Source organism: Corvus hawaiiensis, chromosome 4 (genome assembly GCF_020740725.1).
Source record: "Corvus hawaiiensis isolate bCorHaw1 chromosome 4, bCorHaw1.pri.cur, whole genome shotgun sequence".
Taxonomy (NCBI): domain Eukaryota; kingdom Metazoa; phylum Chordata; class Aves; order Passeriformes; family Corvidae; genus Corvus; species Corvus hawaiiensis.
The window spans coordinates 67782811-67807666 of NC_063216.1; the positions used below are offsets into that span (position 1 = coordinate 67782811).

Below are 24856 nucleotides of genomic sequence, written 5' to 3' on the forward strand. Positions count from 1 at the left end.
AAGGATGTCTCATATTAATGTTTTATGCTTGCCATACAGTTTTAGCTCTAAGTAAACTCATCCGGAGGTTTTCTGATCACAGATCTCAAGCACAGATGCCAAAGATCAGTGCATTGCTTACAACAGCAGAAACATGGAAAAGGATCATTATTCTATAGCTAAAGCTGATTTCTTTGGAGGGGAAAGTAATTTAAAAAAAAAGCAGCTAATCCATACTTAGTCACTTGAGAAACTGAGAAGGGCTTTGACTAAAAAGAAAACATTAATAACTAGAACTGGATGTGAATGCTTCTGCCATCTCAAGACTTTGAATTAAAGAAGGTCTGTTCAAAATCTGAAAAAAAAAATTAACTCTTCATTAATAATGAAGAGTTTTGCTTGTGTAAGTGAAAATGAAACCTCAGTTTTAACTGATGACTTTTTAAAAGGTTGTTCATAATAGTAAAAAAATTAAACTCATTAGAACTAGAAAATTTGACATACATCAACCTTTTTTATGAACATTTTAAATAGTGATCACTTGAGGTTTTCATGCAAAAGCTGTTTTTGCAGATATTCCTCATCAAATTTAGTAATGGCCAATTACCAAATCTTCACATAATCCTGACAGAGATTTTGTTGGCAACAGATACAGGAAACATCCAGCCTTTGACTCTTCTGCTTTAAACAGAACATATAATAAGTTCCTTTATCTGTTGCAGGAAGAAAGAAGAGTCTCCAGTGACAGAACAGCAGCTCTCTCCAGGGAGTACAACTACAAACAGTCCACAAACCACCAGCTGATGGTGCTTTAGAGGGACAACCTTTATCCAGTGAAGCCTTTCTCTTCCCACTCCTCAAACGCCAAAGTAGCTCCTGTGAGATTCTTCCCAGTGGGAAGATAACTTTTGTGAATCTGCAAGACTGAACAGTGTTCCTTCCTAGATCTTCAATTAATATATATTAAAATAAAAAGAATTCTCATTTTGTGAGAGACTGGATTCTCTTTGCAGAAGGCATCAATATGAATGAAGGATGCAGGAGGAAGGCAGAAGGACAGACTCACCAGGGCACAAATTTACCAGGGAAGACAAAAATAACCTCAAGGGGAATAGAACACTTTTCCACTGAAGAACACTGTTTTGGGAGGACAGCTTGCCAGATTCTGACTCCCAGAGTACCTCACTAATACAAAATTTCCCATGGCTGAAGAAACTACAGCAGAGTTTCAAAACCACCAAGAAGCTTGGCAGCACTAATCAAACACCAAACCTGGCACTACAGTACTGTACAATAAACAACTGTTATGCTTTGACCTATGGAAGTAACATGAAATATATTTTATGGAAACAACTGAATATGATTTGTGTCATGAATGTTACAGATACGATATTAAATACAAGTCTGTAGATACAATTAAGAATACCAAGAAACATGGAATTGTTCATCACTTCTGCAAAGTCCATAAAGATGCTGTTTTAAGTTTGTGTCTCTAGCTCTTAGCAAATAAAGGGGAAAAAAATGAAAACAGATTAAAAACATGCCCAAAGTTGAGGTGATAGAACAAAAAAGTGCCCAAATCTAAATAAATAAATAAATAAATATTTCAACAATGAAAGATTATCCTATACTAAGAAGCACAGGCTGACAGGACAAAATACATAACAAATAATAATGGAGACAACACATATTTTATGGTTATGACAGAACAAACTTAAGGCAATTTATTTTCAAATATATACCCAGTTAGCTGATATGAATGCAAATAACTGAAGGTAAAAATAAGGAAAAAAAAGTACAGTTTGAATTCAGAGTTTGCTAAGGACTGACAGGGGAAAAGTTTTCTGCAGGTTTTTCAAGGGGAAAAACAAGGACAAAGCCTTTTACTGGAAATGGAACAGATGGTCACTCTTGAGCAGCTTCAGCTATTTAAGAATTTACTGGTACTAGAGAAAAAAGATGAAAAAAAAGGGCACAGTGAAGCAAGATGTCCTTGGCAAAGTCTTTGTTAAGTTTTATAAAAAATTAACAGAGCTTGAAGAATAAGACCTAAGACACATAACTTGAAAGACTGCATAATTAAAGATCAGTGAAAGGCCTACAAAGGTAACAGTTAGTATCACTTCTCCCTTCACTTTATCAGCCAAGCACTAAAGAAAGGATTAAACACAAGTGATCTTTCCTTAAATCTAAGCAAAACCATACTTTTCCTAATAGCACCTAAAGACTGACCTTGTTCATGGTAAAATCAGTAACAAAATCAATCTCAAGAGGAACACAAAATATTTACCATGATTTGATTAGACTGGAGAAAGCATAAAATTACAACATACTCAAAGTGTGATGAAGATTTAATTCCTGCTAAACTAGCTATCTAGTATTGCTTATTAATAGAAAACAGGCAAATATTCTTGTTTTAGTTCATTGTTCCAAAACATAAGAAACTGAAATACATTCACTAAATAGACTTCACTATTATTTATTGTTTAGAGTTCACTAAATTGCACATACTACTGAAAAATCCTTAGCAGTCCTGACCATACTCATCAGGGGGACCTAGCAAAATAAATGATGCAACACACAAAGCAAAGACATCTCTCATGAAAACAATTCCTTTCCTAACCAAGTTACCCAGACTATCCTTTTACCTCTTAATGATCTATTTCCTACCCCAATTTTAAGTTATATTCATTGGTTGTAAAGGCCATAGTTTCTTTTTGATAAATTATTCTGTTGCAAAAAAAACCCAAACAACCAAACCACCTGGCTTGTCTAGTCTGCAGAAAAGGAAGCTGGGGGGTGACCCCATAGCTCTCTGCAGCTTCCTGAGGAAGGGAAGGGCACAACGAGGTGGTGAGCTTTTCTCCCTGGTGTCCAGTGAAAGGATGCATGGGAATGGTTTTTTTAAGGAAGCATTTTCTTACCGAGAGAGTGGTCAAACACCGGACCAGGCTTCCCAAAGAGGTGGTCATGCCCCAAGCCTGTTAGCGTATAAAAGCCCCTAAACAAGACACTTCACCTCTTGGTCAAGCAGTTGGACTGGATGATCACTGTAGGTGGTCCCTTCCAGGTGAAATAAGGGATAAGGCATTGAGCAAACTGGTCAAACAGGAGGTGTTCTCACACTTTTAGAGCTGAACATCTGGATCTTAAAAGTCTTTTACCTTTAGAAAAATCCATAAAAATACCAGGGATATTTAATGCTCTTTAGGAAAAGATGAAGTCTAACTAGTGCTGTCAGAATTGAAATCTGAAAAATAATGTTTCTTCAACTGTGTCTTAATGTTTAAGCTGAACCTGGTTCATTAAGGAAAATAATCATCATCTGTTGATGGAAAAAGCTACCTCCTATATTAAGAAACCTTTATTTAACCACTCTTCATACCCTATAAGTTTATTTAAGAGAAGGAAAAACAGCCTAGCAAGAAAAATTTAATTCTGTGGTTTAATGAGTAACTCATAAGAATGTGTCTAGCATTCATTTTCCAGGAATGTTAACACAGAGCTCTTAGAAACATAAGAAGAGTTGTTAACAGTCCCTGAACAATTCTTAGAGATTGTCCCTGAAAGATGCTTAGTGAGAGACTACAGTTAACACCATTAGCAGAAGTCTTCAAGATTTGGGCCTGAGGAAATCTTTCTACATTCAAAAGACCACTGAGCCTTGTCTATGATTCTGTTACTTCAATTTTTTGCCATAGCAATAATTAGAATTTGAATTTCTCCCTTTGGTGTTTGTGTGCTGTAAAATGCACTGATATAAGTTATACCATAATTGATAGCTCTGAGTTATCCTGTTGTATAAATGCCCAGGTTCCCAAAAAAAAAGGTTTATGAGCCATTTTCATTTCTGAAGGAAAAATTATAAGCATAATAGTTTGAAAAAACTGAAATTATCACAAGCCTTCCCATCATCCCCCCAAATAAGTAATACATCAATTATTAGCTTCCTGATATAAAAATTAAGCATAGCTAATCATTGATAGCAATAAATATAAGATAGAGAACTACATTAAAGGCACAACGGCATTTGATGTACACTTAGTGTTTTGTCATGTCCTTTTATCCCATCTTTATCTGAAAGGTGACACCTAGACTCAGCCTAACTTGTGCAAGGCCCAGAGGCTATTGGGTATCAAGTGAGAGCACATGCCTTGCCCAACCACAAAAGGCTGAGTTTGGAAGGGGTCTTGTTCAGCCACAGTTATCAGTGCTACTCCTGAAAAGGAGGCAAAAACATCTGTGTGAAATCACCTCCTTTTTACTTCCCCTGTGAATATTTAGCTCTTAGAAAGGAAAAGGGAAGAACGAGAGAGAGGGAGAAGGCAGAACCTACCTACTGTGATACTTCCTGTTTTGGTCTGAAGGTTGGTGTTACCTATAATGAAAAGGGGAAAAATGTTAAAAACCATGTTATTGAAACGAATTATTTATTTTTAATAGCGTTGCTTTACAAACAAAAGTCTTAACACTTGAGGGTAATAATGAAGTGACTCCAGACAAAAAAAACACTGAGTAAAGTCAAAGACACCACCTGGATTTGAGGGAGAAAAAAATGCAGAGAGGCATGTGGAAGGCTAATGCACAACATTGTCTTATTTTATTGGGGCATTTTTTTAAATTGCTCTGATGCTGCAACAGCACTATGGATGATTTAAGTTCAATTGGATGTATGACATAAACAGTTTCTATTTTCCTCTTTTATACACCTATACCCCATCTCTGCTGGAGGGAATCGTGTGTGTTATCTTCATGGGCTACTTCCTGGACCCACTGAACATTTCCTAGTCCCTCCAAACTTATGTGCATGACAACCTCTTGTCAACATTTCCATTGACTTCAATCTGAGTACGTTGGGCAAACTAGAGAACATCAAACAAAAGTGTGTAAGGCACAAAATGTAGAATGGTCTTCTACTGAACTTGCATCACTTTAAGCAGGCACTGGTGTTCCAGCCTTAAAATTTCAAAATATTTATTCTTCCCTTTCACGTATAACATCAAGAGAATCTGGAAGGAGGGGAGATGTACCTCATAACAGAAAAGCCATCTATACTACTAACAGTCTCTAACTAAACTGTAGAAACTTCTACAGTTCCATGTGTAAATGTCTCATAAAAAATGCTTTAAATTAGAAAGTAAACCACAATATATCATCCCTGCCATTCTCTCATCCTCCCAAGAGAAAGACAAATGAAGAATAAGGCTGATCACAGTAACTGAGTCAGTTTAGTAATACACAGTAGTCATAACTTTCAAGTCTTTCAGAAGAGGTTTTAAAAATTGCAAATGGATCAAGCTCTACCCTATCTTGTGTAACTACACAGTAGTAAACAACCATTAGGGCAGAATGCATTCCACTGTATATGACCTGTATTTTTCTTAGTGGTTCATGGGCTGAAAGCTAGAAAAGCAGCCTATCATCAACAGCTTGAATTCATCTTTTCAAGCACATACTGAACAAAATACTTAGGGGTTCTGAAAATCAGAGCAGAAACAAAAGCATATTTCAATGACCTTGATGAAAGATGTTTGGCTTCACTCCTTGCTGTTTTTAAAAGGCATGTTACAATTATCCCACCCTTTTCCCCATTTTATCATGGCTAACACTTAGTTTGGTACAACCTACAAGAAGACCTAGGGTTTTGTCAGCAGGCAGCTCCCAGGGAGCCAAAGGTAATTATATTCTGTCAGCATATAGCCCCTGGGCCTGCTCTGTCTTTTCTGTTTTGATAAGTAGATCCTTGAAAAATATTCAACATATAGAAATCAAATTCCTTTTAACCACATACTTATATGGCAGAACCACCAATGCTGTGCAACATCAAGACAATATATTGGTGTGGAAAGCTCACTTCAAACATCTAGCTAGAATAAAAGCTGCTTTTGAAGCAGACAGGACTGTCCTGCTGTGTTGTGTCCTGCACTGGCTACAGACTAAACAGAACTGAATTTTTGGTCATGTAACTGTTCTCTGAAGGCCAACACTTCATTTAGGATTTTTAAGTCAGGCAAGTATTTCTTGGGCACATCAAGGGCAAAGAGAGAAAGATCTGACTAGAGGTAATTACCAGTTTGATTATTACAACCAACTGACTCCAGCATTGTAATGCAATACTATGATATCCAAAATATAATAATTTTAACAGAATATTGATAACAACGCCTTAGTGTTTTGGGGTTTTGTTGCTTCTGAAGAAAGAGTCTTCTTTTCTATCATCTACAAGCTTTGCCTCTACATGAACATTGCAAAATTTCAAATTAAAATTTTGTAATCAGGATCAGTAGTATAGGACCAGGGCAAAAGATGGCTTTTGGGATATAAAGGCAACAATTTATGCTGTGTTATTTATATTGTTTTTTTTGTTTTTTTTTTTTTTTTGGAGGCTCTTAACAGGGCAGGATTCTTTTGATACACAAAAAGGAAAATAAACCATTATGCAGCTTTTTACCACTTAAGAAATTAATTTTATTTTCATTTCTTTGTAGACATGTCTGTACTTTAGTCTGATGAGAATTTAAAATGCGAAGTTACAATTCCACTCTACGTGAGTGAAATCCAGAAATGTAGCTGAAATGTATGGAACACACTCTGGTATATCATGGGGTATACTTTCTGGAGGGATTATAGAATGCCAAGCTCAAGCATTGGACTGTACTATCTTTGGAAGATGGCAGATACTCTTTGTGTTATTCAAGTCATTGACAAGGCAGTTGTATGTTTGCCCTTTCCTGTATACACATTAGTGACATATGTATTAGTAAATACATAAAGTAACCTCAATAACCATGTTTTCCAGCATGATTCTCTCAGATAATTAAATTGTTACTAGACTATGACAGAATAATAAAAGGTCAAGTGCAAATATAAAGTCCTGCACAGGCTTTACTGATGTAAAGCAGTAAAAGCTGAGTGCTGCTTGCAAAGAAGCTTTGCAGGCAAGGACCTGGGCATCTTGATGGACACCATCTCCAGTGGGAGTCAGTAAAGAAAGTCAACTGCACACTGAGCTGTATGATTAGGAGCATAGACAGCATGTAAAGCCCTCCTGTGAGATTGCATTTAGAATATTGTGTCCAATTTTGTGCTTTCAAGTCAAGAAAGACACTGGCATACTTTAAGGACAGAGAAGGGTATTGAGAAGATTAGGGGCCCAGAACAAGTTCCAGGCACTCTGAGAGCATCTTTGTTTTGCTTTAAAAGGAGAAGGCTGAGAAGGAGTCTTCTTGTGGTCTTCAACTACCTAATGGAAGGGCATAGAAAAAAAAGACATTCTTCTCATGGCGATGCAGCAAGAAGGAAGAAGTAACAATAATGGATACAAGTAATAATGGAAATTATGATTTCTTTTAAAAAAATGGTTTTTTCCCCACCAGAAGAATAATTCAGGACTGGATCACGATGTCAAGAAAGGTCATGCAATCTCTGGACTTGAAAATATTCAAAGCTCAACCAGACAAGGCCATGAGCAAGCTTGCTCTGAGCCCACTTTAAACATTAGTTGGGAAAGAATTTGATATCTAGTCTAAATTTGAACTAAAGTTATAAAAGAAATTGATAATTAATGCAACTCCGCCCAAGACTTTGGGACAGCTGCAAAGAGGGGTTTCCTGTTCCTCCCATGTACCCCTTTGTAGAGAAGGTTCACTGTAAGAAATTTCTCAGGATCAGATTTCTTTTTCAAGTGTCAACTCAAAAGCTTAAGAGCACCTGACATCTCTAATGCCTGTTAGAGATGCTGATGAAAATTACCCAAAATCAACTCCTTCAAAACAATGCATTACTCATTTGCCACAGGAGCATGAAGCATGCAAATGAGCAACTGTGAAAGTTTGAGCACTACCAGTGTCATGAGTGTACAGCCTGCGTTTCAACCACACAATGTGTCTCAGACAGGTTTGTGAAGTCTGTGCTGCACTAGCTTCAATTTTCCCAGGGGAAAAGCAATGAAATCTAGCTTAGTTTTGTGCATGATGTGCTGATTTGATGCCAGCTATAGCATCAGCTGTAGGGAAATGATGACTTTAGCTGCCCAAGAACAATCTGTCCAGGTGTTTACAGACAAAACTATCAAAATTGAACTACCTCATGAGTAAAAACCAGAAGTGAAAGTAACCTTTTTTTTCAAACAGAAATTTACAGTAGGAGTTATCTTGTCTGCTAATATGTGTTTGTAAGTGTACTTTAAAAGCCTGTGCTCTTACTATTAAAACATGATTGAGGAACATGGTATTTTACAGAAAATGGGGTTTTTTTATCAAAAAATAGACTAGAATTACCAAGCAAATGTTAATGTGCAAATTTTTTTAAAACAAACAGCTAAAATAACATTAGGTGTTCCAAACCCATTTAGCAGAGAGGTCATAAAAATAATCCTGAAGAAATGTAAGAAATGTCTGCATAATTTGGATACAATCTATTTGTTTTCACATTGTTCTTCAACTTAATGACAACAGGCATTACTGAAGGAAGTAAGTCATTAACTACAGCAGTTATGATTTCATTTTTGTACCAAGAAAATAAAAATAAACTCTTGGATGTGCACAGAGACATGAACCTGCTCACAAATTGATCACTCCACAATATCATTATATTGTATAACATTAGAAAAAATGAAACAGCACATCTTATCAGATGGAAGTACCAGACATAATACAAGTCTACATGTTAGAAAAATACAAGAACAAGAGGAAAAGCAGCTTATTTCTGTCTTTGGATGCTAAAATTAACTAACAGGTTTAGAAACCATTCTCACACTTAACATAAATGGACAGAGAAATTGCTCCTTCAAGGAAGAAAAAAGGCATTCTCTAGCAACAGGACAACATAAAATTGCTAAGAAATTGCACCAAATTTTTTCTAAGGGATATAGCTGAAAATCTGGAACTCTGACTGAGATGAGTAATCTTCTTTGTACATCCCCCAGTTTGTTTTACTCAATGTTAAATCACCACAAATGTATTACAGCACAGTTTGAACTCAGTGGGAGTTTTGTTAAGTCAGAAAACCACACCAGACCTGAACCTCAACTGCTGTTTAAATAAAAGACTCTGTAGTTCATTAGTTTTAGTTCTAGGGGAAGGACACTAAAGGGTGGATGGATTAGAGACTGCTAAGAAGTTCTAAGAACTTCTTTTAACAACAGGAACTGTCATCACTCTTAATATAAGGTGCCAGCAAACACACTGGCTATTTCTAATAAAAACTTCTAATTACAACTGTCTCCTACAATAGTTCTTAATAGATTATATGAGCTGCTTCTCCTATGAAGAAAATAAAGGATGGGGAGAGGGGAAGATAAGCCTCCTGACGACTCTTAGTATCATTTTCATTGCTGAATTTTAAAATATTTTGATGTTCTTAGTATGTGTAACATTTCTTTCCTGTAATATACACTTTTTGCTATTAATAACTCTGCTTATGAAATTGTTTTCAAAATACAGTCTGCTAGGTGGCAAAAAAACAACTAAGTGTCTAACAGAGATAGAACTGTTCTACTCATATTCTGTGCGCAGCTGATTTAGTGATAGTCTACTGCATTAGTCCATTTGTTACTGCGAACATTACTGAACACCTTCAAAGCAGCTAAATTTGTGACAGATTTTCCTTCTTACCATGAACACTTCCCAACATAATATCACCAGATTCTGAAGAGAGAGATGCTGATTCTGCATAGAGATATTTAGTTTTCAGCAGCCCATCCTCAGTAGATATGTTGATGGTTGTCCCCTGCAGCTTCTCTATATTTACACTCTAGGAGAAATAAACATAATGGAAAATTTGTCATCACAGCTTGAAAAAGCAGAGGGAAGCAACACTATTAAAACACAAAACAAATGGAAAGCTCTTGTTGGTGCAGGACAAATGGAATCAGATTCTTAGTTAAAAGCTACACAGGACAAACCAAAAAACCTCTTCATCCAAGAGCTCTGACCTAAGAACTAATGATTCTTCACAACATTCCTATGAGTTATTACATCCATTGTTCAAGTGAAGAACCCAAGTAGTCACAAACAGATAAAAAAACCCTTGATTTAATATTCAAAAACTAAACACTCCATTTTGAAAAGTAAAAAAAATTATTAACTTTAATAATGAAGACTGAATCTTCAGACAGCATTATGGCACTTAGAGCATTGGTGATCAGTTTTCTGCCACCACAAACTGAAACATCCACTTTGTTACATAAAGCTATTTATGAAAATTTTTAACTGGCTAACTTTGCAGACATATCTTTGGTGAAGGTTTGCAAAAAAGCCCCACCCAGCTGCCCTTTTTCTCAGCATAATTTTCCTATTACCTTGGTTACTCAGGCTTCTATTCTTGGACTTCAGCCTCAAGACATACAAAGCCTTGAAAAAACAGGGATAAGATCTCCATTTCTACTTCTTTTCAATAGAAACAGAGAGAAAGGATAGAATATGAAAAGTTGCACTATGAATTTGGGAAATCAAAGGTGACAGATGAGATTATCTACGTAAAAGTGATGAGCCACGTGATATAACTTCAATCTATTTGAAAAAACAACAATTCACGTGCTTGTGCAACAACCATATGAAACTGAACTCTATTCTTTCTCAGTTAAATTTGATTTATGGTAGAAACATGCAATAGTTCATACTCAAACCCCTGCTCAATTTGGTTTTATTTTGCTTATGCAGACTTTCAGTGAATTGCACAAAATCCTTACTCATTACAGGAAATGATACATGGCTTTCTAGATCAAACTGTGCCTTACTCGAACTATCTCTAATCCTCCTTGTCATTTTAGCATTGCTATCTTGTGCAAAAAGAGTTGATATAAAAAAATAAATCTGTCTACCCTCCCAGTCTAATATTATATAAAGAATAAGCTGGATGAAGCAAGGGGTATTCTGACAAATAGCCACCAGTGTTACACAAACTCAATGCTGCATTGTGTCCCAAAAATTAAGCTGAAGAGACTGGTTTGGTATGGACTATATGACAGCCAAATTATACTGTGGCCTTACCCACCCATTCATACTGAACTACTAAATTTTAAGATTACAGAATGGACTACTGGCTTAAGATTCTTCCCATGATGCTACAATACAGATTAGGTCTCCAATAATTTAACAAGTTACATTAAACTTCAAGAAAATCAAAATGTTATGCTAGAATTAGAGATACACAACAATCAATATCTACAATCACTGCAGGTTGTAGAACTATGCTACAGATAAAAACAAAACCCAACAGTATTAAGGCCCAATTTGTCACTACTGAAAGGGACAGCAATTGAGCTTTTTCTCTTCTAATGCTTGCAACAAAACCCTAATAACCAGGGATCTTAAACATAAATTTACATTGCATCTGTCCTAAATGCTTTCCACAAAGTACTCCCCCACTCCCTCACCCTGCATGGCAAAATGCAAACCTGCTGTGACACATGGCCACAGCAACTAGTAAAGGGAAAGCCACTCATTTTAGGCTCTATGATCTAACCTGTTCTAAAGAGTTAAATAACTTGCAAAGAGCATTTCCCATTTGAGCAGGGCCATCACTGATATCAGCACAATGAAAATAGAGTAAAGCACACTTCAAAGAGGAGGAATACAATAAAAATATCTGCATAGTTTGGGTAAAACTGGCTGTCTTGTGACATTCCTAACTAGGAAAAGGAAAGTTCATAAAGCTACCCCTCTTACTATAAAATGCAAGTTTTAACTCTATTTAGATACATTATTTTATGTAAAAATTAAATGCTTTATTGTAAACAGTCTCACACACCAACACATTTACCAGCCTTAACTACCTTTCTTAAAATTACAAAGCAATAAAAAGGGTTGTCTCAGCTCCAGATAAAAAGAAGTTACTATAAACAATAGAAGAAAAACTAGCAATACAAAGAACACTTGTTTCAGAACAACCCAAATCAGGGTAGGGGCATGGAGGAGTGGGGAGTCAGACTGCTCAAATATAAGAATAAAAAAGTATTTTAGATGCAGAACGCATGGAAAAAATAGGATTGCTTTTCAATTAGAATAAATATGTTTTCAATCCCAAGTTCTTTAACTCTTGTGGATTTTTGGCAGAACATAGATGTCTGGCTCTACTAAGCAAGTGTTATAGAAAAGCCCCCATGGCACAGATTAGCTAATAACTCCCCAGCCAAACAAATTTCATTATTTTTGTCCATTGAACCACCAGATCTTCTGGAAAAAAATTCCTTCCCTTGGGCATAGAGCCTTGAGGGTTGCAGTTACTGAAACTGACCACATGCTCAAGTTCCATTGGTTTCATCTGCATAAATCTGAGAATGCTTTTGCACCTGAACACATTTTCAAGCTAACAACTAACATCTTGCTATGTTTAAATAAGACATACACAGATCCTTCCCCACATATTCCTGCTCTTGGCCTTCCTTTTTGCGCTATCATTGTTCAAATGTTTTACTAGTGTCTTCTCCCATTACCTCCCTTAAAAAATATTCTTCATTTCTCAAGTGCTTAGTGCTTTTTACCACATCCTCTCCCTCCCCACCTCCAGGAGGGGGCTGGAAACGCTGACGGAGCCATAATTACATAATGATGGCTGCAACTGATGGAAGAAACACATACAAACACACAGAGGAGACATAAGGCTGACTGATTATTAACAGAAGTGGTCAACTGAGAAAAGAAATCTGTCCTTCCTAAATACACTGCAAAGTTTGTTAGTGAGAAGTTCAATAAAATAAGCTAAAATATTCTTCTGTAGCTGTGAATTTGTGCTAAAATGACTCACTTCCCTCAAGTTACTACAGCTTTACAACTCTAAGATTGACTTCTTGCAATATTACACACTATATACAAATATTTATGATCACAAAGAATCACTTCAACTTAATCTGTATGAAGATTGTTTTATTGTTTCAAAAGGATGATGTTTCTGAAAAGAGTTAATTTTCTAAAAAGCATTTAAAGGCTCAAAGCAAAACAATTTTCTGAGCTATATTTTCCCATACAGATACAATTATTATACTTATTACATAAAAGGCAGTCTAACACCCACTACAAAGAAACACAGATAAATTAATGCTGACAGTTTTTGGAAAATCCAATGGTAACTTGCTTATTTTACAGCAGGACATTAAGAACAGCTCACAGCTGGCTCTAGGTAAGTGAATATATGATATGGGAACCCAAGCTACAAGGTATGCAACAGTGCCAAACAACACTTCACAGAGGTGATTCTGGATGCCTGGAACGCAACAGTTTTGTCTCAAATCTATCCTTGGCAATGGAGAGTTACCCCCACTCTCCTCCTGATTCTTCCCAGTGCTGTTGGTTTAAAGGGTATCTATGGATTCTGACAGAGCACACATCCAAGCTACTTCCAGGCTTGGCTTGGCTCCACACGTTCATACAGCAATGCCTCAGATCTAAAGAATCCTAAAGCAACCAGTTGCATGGACATTATGATACCTAAACACTCAAGTTGAGCCTAAAAACAAGACTGGGTGTGACAACTGCAGGGATTTTAGCTCTACATTATTTTAAATAAAAGAGAATTGCCTACTTATGCCAAGAAACAAAACCTGAGCGCAGCTGTTTGTGGTTAGTCTCATACTGCCATCTACTGAAAAAAAGCAAGCTAGTTCTCTACAAAATTGCTTTCCTGTTCATGATTCTTCCCACTGCATCTCATAGCAAGATTATATGTGATTATATTTCTTCAGCTGCAAGGAAATTGGCAAAACCTTCTACTCTTCCATTCTTACAACTGTGTAACACTAGAAGTGTACAGCATGTACAAATATCAAGCCACTATCCACGGGACACTAAATTAAACTCCTGGGCCTTGTGCAGAATCCAAGTGCCTAGGTATCAGCCAAGGAGAAAGTTTAAGAATGTTGTGAGGGGTCTATATAATTAGAGCTGATGGGTTATATCAGTAGAACAACCTCTGTGCTGATGGAATGATCACATGCTTATTCCTGCTTTCTGTGGAGCCTGTTTTTTAATCCAAATCAAGCATAGGATAATATAATTTAACAGACAAACCTAAGAAACAGTGAAATGACAAACAATCAATGAGGGTTACTTACATATTCTTTAGCACATTCTTCAAATTTAGTCGTTTTACAGCAAACAAGCAGAATAAGCCACTGAAAAGAAAGTTTTACTTCCTACATACCCCTTTTTCTGTTGCACAAATATCTGTATTTCCATGAAGTGTTCCAAGACCAATTACTTTGCCACCATTTGTCCGTATATCAATTTTATGGCTCTGAAAAAAGTTTAAAAATCATACCGTTAGGATAACTTGTTTTCTAGTTATAGTTATCTTGTTCTGCAAGTTGTACCACATTAACCACTGCAAACCTTAGTCCTGCAAGCAGAACCAGGTTCTACAGAGCTTCACTGCACACAAATTCTAATTAAAATCATTTCGCATAAAGCAAATCTCAAGTTTTTAACAAATAAGCCAGGTTTCAATTAAAAGCTGCTCTATAGCCCTTATACCTTTCAGGTGTTGCTGCATACAACCAGCAAGAGAAAAAAATACAGAAATACACATAAACCAATCTCAAAAAGCAAAAAAAATAACACCAGGTATTAAGAATAAAATGCAATCATTTGTAAAAGGGAAAAAAAAATCTTGAAAAAAATCAGATTTAAATAATCTAATTGTATTCATAAACTGCAACTTCACAAATCTGACTTCAAGAAGTCTACAGATCTCCACAGCAAAGTTATTTTGCTTAAAGTCACTAGCATAAACATGGGAATAACAGAATTTTTTTAAGTATTCAGCAATTTTTATACTTAATGCTGAATAAGCTTATACACACACCCCCCCCTTCCCTTCAGTTTCCCACACCACCATCTCCATTTTCAGATATATTAGTTTCTATTGAAAAGGATATTATTCCCATGGATTGTATTTAATTTAGGATACCATCCATCAAAAATATCAGAAATAGTCAAGAAACTTAGATTATAAACACCTTTCTGGATAAGGAACAAATTGCATTATCTAGGTCTAATCAGATGGCAAGAAGGTTAAAGACTTAAAAAAAAAAATTACATCAAGTTTCCAGTATGGAAAACATGGACATCTCCAGCACATTCCTGATGAAACACCGAGAACCAGAAGTTTCATGGGGTTTCATAAAGACAGGAAGAATTCTAGAGCACGGTTTCTTTACCTTTATGTTCAAGTCTTGCTTCCCCCTCTTCTTTTAAAGGTGTTCTCACAGTAAAATGCAACACCCCTTGACACTACAGTACTGCTTCAGACTTTTTAAAGGCTGGAAATAACTCAGCTGTTCAGTTACACTTCTAAACAAATGGAATAGATTGTTCTCTCCTTATACAGTAATAATATGAACTAAATGTTTCAATCTGGCATCACAGCTCCATTGAGGAAGCTATACCAGGCTTGTTATCAGAAAAATGGTTAAACAGCAAATCCTCCAAATATATAACTTGAGAAGAATATAGGAACTTGCAAGATTGGAAGAACTAGTGTACAGCAAGGGCTCAACAATATGGCCACTGATAGTTCAGTAAAATAAAACCACAACATACACACTAATTCCCCCCATCCCAAATTATTAGAGTATCTTCTTAAAAAAAACCAACAAGGCTTTCAGAGATAGGTATCTCTAGAGACACCTAACAGACAGAAGTATTTGCTGAGAGAAGAAACCCACTTATAGTGGTCAAGTAGCTTTTTCACTAAGAGGGAATATTCCACCAGCTGAAAGAAAAAAGCACTAATTTGTCACAGGGCTTCTCTGAGCAAGGGAAAAAGGTTTGAGTAAAGAAGAGGCAAAAAGGCTGTCAAGGCCTTAACAGATGTCAAAGGAAAACCAGAAAAAATTGTTCAGAAGTAGAGAAGGACACTAGTGCAGGACAAATCAGGCTCAGATGTGGTGTGTGGTGAGGAAGCATAGCAGGTCTGCTGCCTGTGTGAGCGAGATGCCTGGAAATTCTTGTTATCACCAACACAGTCAGAGTGAAAAGTAATTGAGGAATATGGAAACATAATTAAAGGGTCTCCCCAGTCCCATTATCACTGACAAACTGTAATAAGAAGCAGTAAGAAAAAATTTTAAAAAATAAGCACTGCTTTCTCAATAAAGAATTTGTGAATTATTCATACTCTGAAGAAGACCTAGATGCCATAACTGTGGTTTGGAATTACTGCTGCTATCATTTGACCTGGAGGCTTATAACAGATAGGGTGAACCGGACTTTAGCCAATTCAAAAACAACCACCACCCAAAAAAACCCCCTAAAACCTCAATAAACCAATCCTCAACAAATCTCACTGCCTGGGTAATGTCTACTACAGCAAAACTGCCAGACAAAATCCATTAACAAGCCTCATAGGGACTCATTCTTTCTGCTCAATTACTAGCATGCATGATTAAGGAAAGTAGATGTCAAATCTCTAAGTCTTTTGAAAAGACACTGAAGACTATACTAAAAAAAAAAAAACAAAACCAGCTGTTTTTTGAATTACAAATTATACAAACAACTTCTTGTGAGATAAGAAAATTCGCAGTTGTGAAGCTGTTTGCTGGTGCTCTTGAATAATCCCCACGTGACCAGATTTTTTTCATTTAAAGTCACTCATTGATCAATGATCTTTTTCTCTCTCCTATAAAGAAAGGGTCTCCTGCTTTGGTGGTTAATGAGGTTTGTTAATGCCACTGAAGGAACATTGAAACATCTTTAATCCATCCAGGGGAGGGCACTATCACTTCAATTTGCTCAGTAAAGTACATTCTCTAAAGGGGAATCAGCTCTTATGCTTCACTACAGCATCTGGTCTATAAGAATTTTATAATTTTGGGAAAACCCTGAAGGCTAATACTACTGCTTCTCACTAATAATTCTGCTTCTCTGATATCAGAGAAGCTATATTAGAATTCCTGAAGCTATATTAGAAAAAAATTAGTTCAGTCACCTCACTAGAACTACAGTAATTAAAAACAAGATTAAACTGAAACCCAGATCTTAATCTTTAAAATTCAAGATTTTTCACATCTTGGATTGTATTTGAGTCAAGATTCCCAGAAGATAAGTTAGCGGTCTTTCCTCAAAATCATCTTTTTCCACAACACCACAAAAAATTCTTGATGCGATGGCATGCCATGACTACTGTCATTATTGCTGGCCAAAACCACCTTCTTTTCTCATATTATGCAGTTTCTCATGTACTATTGTTTTCATTATTATATAACAGCATAACTTTTAAACAAAACTTTAGACAGGCAACACACAGTACTGTTAGCTTTTTGTTAGATTTTAGGTACCTTTATAACAGTAATACGGTGAATTACACAGAATCTGCAAGGTTCAAGTTGTCTGTAGTTCCCTAGATGTAGAGAAAACCTAGCTCTATTGTATATTAAATTCCTCCCTAAGCTCAGTTTTCCCTATGTCCATTATAAAATCATCTCTTACCACAATAGAGAAAAATGTTGAAATTTTTTTTCATATCTCAAAAATTTTGAAGAGCCCTTCTTTTGAATTTATACCAATTCCCAGAGGTGCAATCCCAAACATCAAGTGAATTGGATATCAAATAGCACCTAAGTCAGATAAACTGTAAATAATTTTACAACAGCTTATGTCAGCAAACTTGGAGCCTTAAGACTGAAAAAACAAGGTCATGCCTATGATATATACAGTATATATCAGATACATTTCAGTCAGGTATTTTGGACATGTAATGTGTAACTTCTGATTGAAAATTAACTTAAAGGGTTTGTCAATAGCTCTGCTATATCAATTATAAAAAAACCTCCAACCCTCCCCCCCCAAAAAAAACCAGCAGCATGCTGCAAAGTCTCGATTGAGCAGGCATAACAGTTAACCTACTAGACAGGAAAACCCAGTCTATTTTTTTTTTTCTTTGAGAGGCAGGGAAGACAGGGATCAGGCTTACTGCTGTCAGTGTTCCTGCTGGCTTTGGCTATCACAGATACATGGACTTCTGACTCCACGTTATTTACTGTTATTGACTTTGTGCCATAATTGTATGCAATAATTAAAGGTGAGGTGCTATACACATCGTAATACTATGAGTGTTGCAATGAGAAATACCAGAGTACTTCTCAGCTCCAGAACTGGTATTTAAGTTTTGACACTATATCCCACCACACAATCCCCTTTCAAACAGTGGGGGAGGGTTCTTTGTACCTTTATTGACTGCAAGACACTAGTCCCCTTCTCTGTTTCTATTTTGCAGTTATCACATTCTATTTTCTGAATCTTCACGCAGCCAGTCCCTGATGTTTTGATATCCAAATCTAGAATTAAAAGAGTTTTATTAGCAACAGAATGAGAAAAGTCAGATATCTTTAACATAGTATTTGATCACATTATACAGCAACCATATGTAGTAAGGAAAAAGAGCAGCTTCTTTGTTATTTAAGAACCTGCTTGCTAAGTCTGGCCACACACTTTGACCTGCTTGAATAGTCACTATCAACCACGGACACTGAAAGTTTAGTAAGCAAGCCTGTGTATGAGCCATCCAGCTCCAGGAAAGAACATTAAGAGGCAGAAGAATGACTGTAACCTCTGGCAAAAAATCAGGAGGGTGTGATCCTTTAGTGAAGTCTCATCTTCTTGCTTTTTTAACTTCATCTCCTAGCCGTATCTATCACCCTAGCCAACAACTCCATTAAAAATTCTACTTTGACACTTGGGCACCCTGACACACATTTTGGGGTAGAAGGTCAGCAGGTGTCTGAGGTCACATGTAGAGTAATAAGGTTCAACAGCACAAATACATTGCCTTGCTGCAGCACTACCATCACAACCCCAAAACAGACATAGAAGCGTTGGTGTGCGTCATTCTCCCCAGACTTCTGGAAAGCCTGGCATTCCCCTGGCATGAAGAAGCATGTTTGCCTCTAGTCTGAGCCACCTCACCTTGCTACTGTTCATAGACTCCTACAAAGAAAAAATCACTAGGTCTTGTAGATAACATGCAGGAGCAGCAGAAGTATTTTTCTGCCAGTTGTCTCACCCTTGGGTTTAAGGAATGGGATGAAGTTTGAGAATGTACAGTCTGGGGATTCTGTCTATATTAATGTTGGGGTTTTAGTTTAGTCTTAGTTTTTTTTTCCCTGTTAAAGGAATTTTCTCCCATATGCATGTTGCTAGGGGACAAATAGCTGTACTTAAGAAAGACAAAAAGAGGAGTGGGGCGGGCCTGGCTACTCCTTTGTCTACACCTGGGTGTGGGGTCAGTTCGCTCTGAGCGTCCAGAGAGAGAAGCTGCAGAGAAAGGAGCTGCTGCTTCTTTCTTTTTGGCCGTTCTTTCTTCCTGCTGGAAACAACGCCGGGACCCCAAAAGCCGCTTTCCCTGCCCTGCTGGAGACCCGGCTGTGGCTGCCCTGCCCCGCTGCTGCTTCGAGCTTTCGCTACGCTGTAGCCCTGCTCGCCCTGCCTGCCTGGGCCTCCGTGGAGTTCTCCCATCTGGATACATCTCGCCTGCCACCCGGGATTTGCGTCCGTCCCTGCCGTTCCAGCCTGCCGTTTCAGCCTGCTGGTCCTGAGAGCCCGGGATCGGCTGCCCAGGGGTTTGTGAAGCCTTTGTTCCATCCCTTCCCGGGATCCCAGGGCACCAGAGCCGCGGGTTTCCCGAGCTCGCTCCGGAGCGCCCCCTGCAGCCGCGGGGGAACCATCGCACCTGCCCTGCTCACCGGGAGCCGCCAGCGCCCCTGCCGGCTGCGAGCGGAACTGCACCCGAGGGGAAAGGGCCCGACAGCCGAGAAGGCTGGGACTGGGTTTGTGATTGCTGTTACTGCCACAGTTGTTGTTGTTTTGTTTGACTGGTTATATACATATATATATATAGTAAAGAACTGTTATTCCTATTTCCCACATCTTCGCCTAAAGGCTCTTGATTTCAAAATATAATAACTTGGAGGGAAAAGGGGTTATATCTGCCACTTCAAGGGGGGCCTCTGCCTTCCTTAGCAGACACCTGTCTTTCGAAACCGAGACAATTAATAATCATTTATAGTAATCATGTATATTAATGACCACCATAGTGACTGGCAAAATGTAAAGGCAGGAGAGGAAAAAAGTGATTTTGTTCTAAGGATAAAAGGCAGAAAGAAGAAAAACTGAACAGCAATCAGAAGTGTTTGCTGCAAGACACAACTGAAGGACTAAGCGATAGTGAGCCCCATTATTCCCTAAAGGAAAGCAGATTATCTGGGAAAGAAACCTTCATTTAAGCACACGTGAAAGTCTTCCCTTCACCTGCACTTCCTGCCAAAGTTACCAGAAAGACGAAAATAATCACCATTATGTGCAAAACAAGTTTTGCCACAAGGAGATTCCCAAGTCAGACCAGTGACCCAGCAGAGCCTGAAGATCAATACTGTCACACTGCTGCCCAGGACAGGTGCTTCCTGGAACCATGACAACAGTAAGCTTGCAGACCATGAAGATGAGACACTGAGAGCTCCAATTAACAACAAATGGAAGTTTTTTCACCTGACAAATAGGAGAATCCAAGAGACGGAACTAAAACACAACATCTTTGTAGCAAGGGTGCTACCTCATGGCTATAGTAAGCCAAGAGGTTAAATTTAGTGAAGGATGTAGACTGTGCTCACAGGTAACAATTCCTTAAGAAAAAAAGGCTACAAGAGGTAGACTGGAAAGCAATGTTGGTTTTGAACAAGCTGTCTTGCCCCAGACTGCTCAATTCACCCACTGGACAACTGCACAGTGCTTGGGAGGATCTACAACCAAGACTATTTTGCTTTCTGAGAACAGAGTCCCAAAAGACTATTTGCTTGTGCAAATCTTTTAATTCAATCAGCCTGAAACCCTCCTGCTCTTGTTACTTCTGTCAAAAGGGATGAGGAAAAGGCTTGAGAGTATTCACTTTAGCCGTGATACAAACTCACTAAGACTTCTACAAGAATAAGGTTAATAAAAAAATTTCTGATCCTTTAGAACATATTATGGCCATCATTTGAAAGGTGGGTTAGTAGTGTAATCCTAGCTATCAAAGATGGGTGCTAAAAGAGGACCCATCACCAAAGAAACACCAGGGACTTCTGGAAATACACTTTATGCATTGATCTTCTGCGGAGTCACAGCACTTTGCTAGCCTTGACATAGCAAAAATTAGTGGACAAGGAATGGAGCCCCTCTGTCTCTTTCCCTTTGAGTTCCCAAACCAAGGATAAACATCTCCATAAAGAAGCAGGCAGAAAGCTGGATAATACTGCCAATGGAATTTTAACAAGGAGGAACAAGATACAATCTGTTTTGGTGCCAAAATTCCAAAAATAGCCAGTTTGATTCCTCCCTAGCAGAGACGAGGACTGAAGCCAACTTTAGCCACAAAAACCACAAAGAATGCATGAAGATCTTTGTGGTGTAAAAGACTCACATCAGAAATAAAGGTATATAGTAAAAAAGAAACACTTTGGTATCAGAATGCAGACAGAGGTACCCCAGGGTATTTCAGCATAAGTTACCTTAAGCTATAAGACTTGAAATAGACTGGATAATTATTTATTTTCAGATGACTCAGCAGCCCTAGACTACTAGAATTATCTCAAATTACTGTTATGCAAGACCTCAGTTCACTTTACTTCTGAGTACTCATGCAGTCAATGTACAGTAACCAGAAATCAAAGAGCAGGTTTCAGGTTTAATTAACACATGCGAAAATAAACAAGCTTGATTAGACAGAAATTCCTTGAAATCTGCCATTGATGAAGGTTAAATATATCAGAGAGGATTATCAGATCATGTATGATATTGAAATACTATACAGAGCTCAAAACTAGACACTAAGACAAACAGAGGACCTTTTGGTACTTGCCATACCAAGCTGCTTACAGGTTGCCTTTGGTTTAAAATGCATACTTAAGCTCAGCATCTTCCACACATGCTCTTCAGGCACTAAGGAGTTTTAGATAACTTGCAGCTTCCTGGATGAGCTCCAACCTAAATTGCGAAAGCTGTTATGAAATGCCTTAACTTCCAAAGTGAAGAAAACAAGAACACTGAAAAGACATTCACATCAGCCTCTCAACTTCTTGCAGCTAAGTGACTGGTAGAGCTCAGGCAAAACGGTCTAAGCAGAGCAGAGTTAACATCCTCCTCACACATTCAATGAAAGCCGGAGAGAAGCCAAAGTGTTTGCAGAGCAACAACAGCTCCTTTCTGGTTTGAGATGTGTTTTTACAAAGGATAAGATCTTTTGCTTATCCAATGATATTTAATGGATAATTTTTTTCTAAATAAACAAACACAGCAACTCAAGCACAAACTAATCCTCAGAAGATCAAAAAAACAAACCAGAGCTGAAAGGACACTTAAAAGTAGAACCTCAGTGGCAAGCAAAAATTCTACTTCACCAAGTAAAAACTTTAAAAAAACCCAGAAAAAACTACACAACTTTACATTTTTGTAAATATATCTCTAGATACCCCGTGATAACAGCATGAACAGACAATACTAACATCATGCTAGTTACGGGGTGACAAAGAGCAACTTGTGTACATTGTAATCCACAGATTGTCCAGGGAACCTGAATTGCATGAACTTACCGCAAACCCAAGTGGAACAGCTTAGAAACCTGCAAAAAAAGAAAATCTGTTTCAAGAAGAAAGCCCCTAAGACTGTCTGCAGTTTTGGCTGACATTCAGAATATAGGAAGAATCTCAAAGACAGGACAAAAGCTAAATTATTTTTTTCCACCAATCAGGATTAGTTATTGAGACTTTCAAGAAGGCTCCCCACATTGAAATCCTTTATGAAGACTGAGATTCTCCACATCTTAATACAATGAATTCTGCCCCTTGAGAATAACCAAGTCTGGAGTGACTTGTAATAGTCACTCAGAGATCCTGGAGAAACTGAAATATTAAATGACTACAGTATCCAGACACACCTGGTACCAGAGAATTGAAGGGTAATAAATGGGACACTGGGTTTGTTTGATTCCCAGTAATTATGGCATGGACTCTGTGAATGTGCTACAGACAAGCCAAGGTAATCTTGCTGCTTGCCAAGCAAGAGAGGAAAAGAAATAAAAAGCAAAGCTGTAAGATTGTAACTGAAACTTCTCAGGTAAGAGTCAAGACTACAAGACTCCTGGAGAAGACAAGTCTTGCTACAGTTCAGTGACAAAGAATATAGAGATAACAGTTGACCTGTTTAAGAGACCTAACTTAGATTTTCAAATGTCTTTAACAATATCCTTAGTTCCGTATTGTCTTTCAACTAAAAGCTAGGCACCACTTTCAACAGTACAAGAAGCTGGAAGTCAGCACAAATAGCAAGGTTGAAAACTTTTATCAACAACACCAAATTATTCAGACTAGTTAAAAACTCACTGACAAATTGCAGGAAGACCTTGGAATGCCACATACTCAAATGATAAAATAGCAGGAAATTAAACTATGGGACTCTGCCAAGAGTTTACCAGGAAGTTTTCACTCTGAAACTGTTTCCATGTGTAAAGGGACATGCAGAAGAGATTCACTGAGGGGCTGAGCTGTATGAGGCTCTGAAAATCCTATGATGAAAACAGTTGACAGCTAAGAGAGTGCTTAGATGAAATATCATTTACATTTGTTCTGTTCTTACTCTTCCCTGAGCATCTGTTTATGACCAGAGACAGGGCAGTGGGCAGCTGGACTCAAAGTAGGAATCAGTATGGCCATTCTGACAGAGCAAATCAGAGAGACCCCTAACTTTAGTTACAGAATATTTGTGCATATATTAGTTGTTAGGAAACAAAACAGACCCTAAGTTTTGATAAACATATTAAGAAATACCCTTTCAGTTATAAGCAGTGTTTTTAAAAGAAGCAAATTATAGGGATGAGTAAGACTGGAAAATGTGAGAATGATGTTATGTCAAACCTATAGGACTTCTCCATTTTGAATTGCATACAGTTCAGGTCCTTCTAAAAGAAAACAAGAAAATAAAAAGCATGTTGCAGAATTTATCCTAAGTTAAAGGGTGCGGGAAAAAGCAAGGTAAGATAAAAGGTGCAGAATACCTTTGCTGTATGTAACACCATATTCTACAAAAGTCATAGATTACATGTATGAAGAGTAAGTAGGGTGGGATCATCCATCATTTCTCGTATCACAGCTGCACCAGGGCATCAAATGAAATACAGCATCAGTCTTGAATAATTTTAAGCAAAACAAGAGACCAGGTGCATTGTACATCAAAAAGTTTTTCAGCATGGTGAAACATTCTGCACTGTATAGGAAATTGCCTAAATCCACAGGAAAATTCAAAAACACATTAATGACTGAACACAAATCCCTGAGTTTGTACTTCCTAAACTTAGGGCCACTGTCAGAATTTCAATTCAGCAGAGATGTTTATTGTTTTCAGCCACTACATATGCTCTCCCAAATTGTGTTCCATACAAGAAACCCTGCACAGATTTTAGCCTTGTGCCCAAAAAGATAATGCAACGTTTGTAGCGGACAAGGGAGCCCTTCCTGATATTTCATCTGTATCGTTACCTTCCAGGCTTTTTTGATCCTGTGGGTAGCCACTTAGCATAACAAACACTGATGGAGCTGGTGGATCCAACAACCCTACAGGGAACAGCCCTTGGAGAGCAGGCGTGCACAGCTCATGCTAAGGATGCCGTCTGGAGCCGGGTCTTTTCTGGAGCAGCAGCTGCCAGAGCACAAATGACAGGGCGCGTTCTGAGCGCCACTCACCAGCTGAGGTTTCAGCACTAACTACTGCTGGCAAAAAGGTCAGCAACAAATCACGTATCCAAACACCCAAGAAGTCAAGAAACAAAGAAACAAAACGGGATGTTTTGAATTAGCGAGGGCACAATGCCGTTCCACAACACCGGCTTCCAGCCGAAGCACCAGCGCCAGCCCAGCCCC

General features: G+C 37.8%; 1 protein-coding gene across 1 annotated transcript in view; it reads right to left on the reverse strand.

Annotated features, from left to right (window-relative positions):
* FAM185A (family with sequence similarity 185 member A) overlaps positions 1–24856 on the reverse strand; it is a 38677-nt gene that overhangs the window by 13247 nt on the left and 574 nt on the right. The window contains 4 exon segments of the mRNA XM_048300750.1: positions 4316–4357; positions 9594–9732; positions 14119–14211; positions 18141–18250. Coding sequence (XP_048156707.1) covers positions 4316–4357; positions 9594–9732; positions 14119–14211; positions 18141–18250 — 384 coding nt within the window.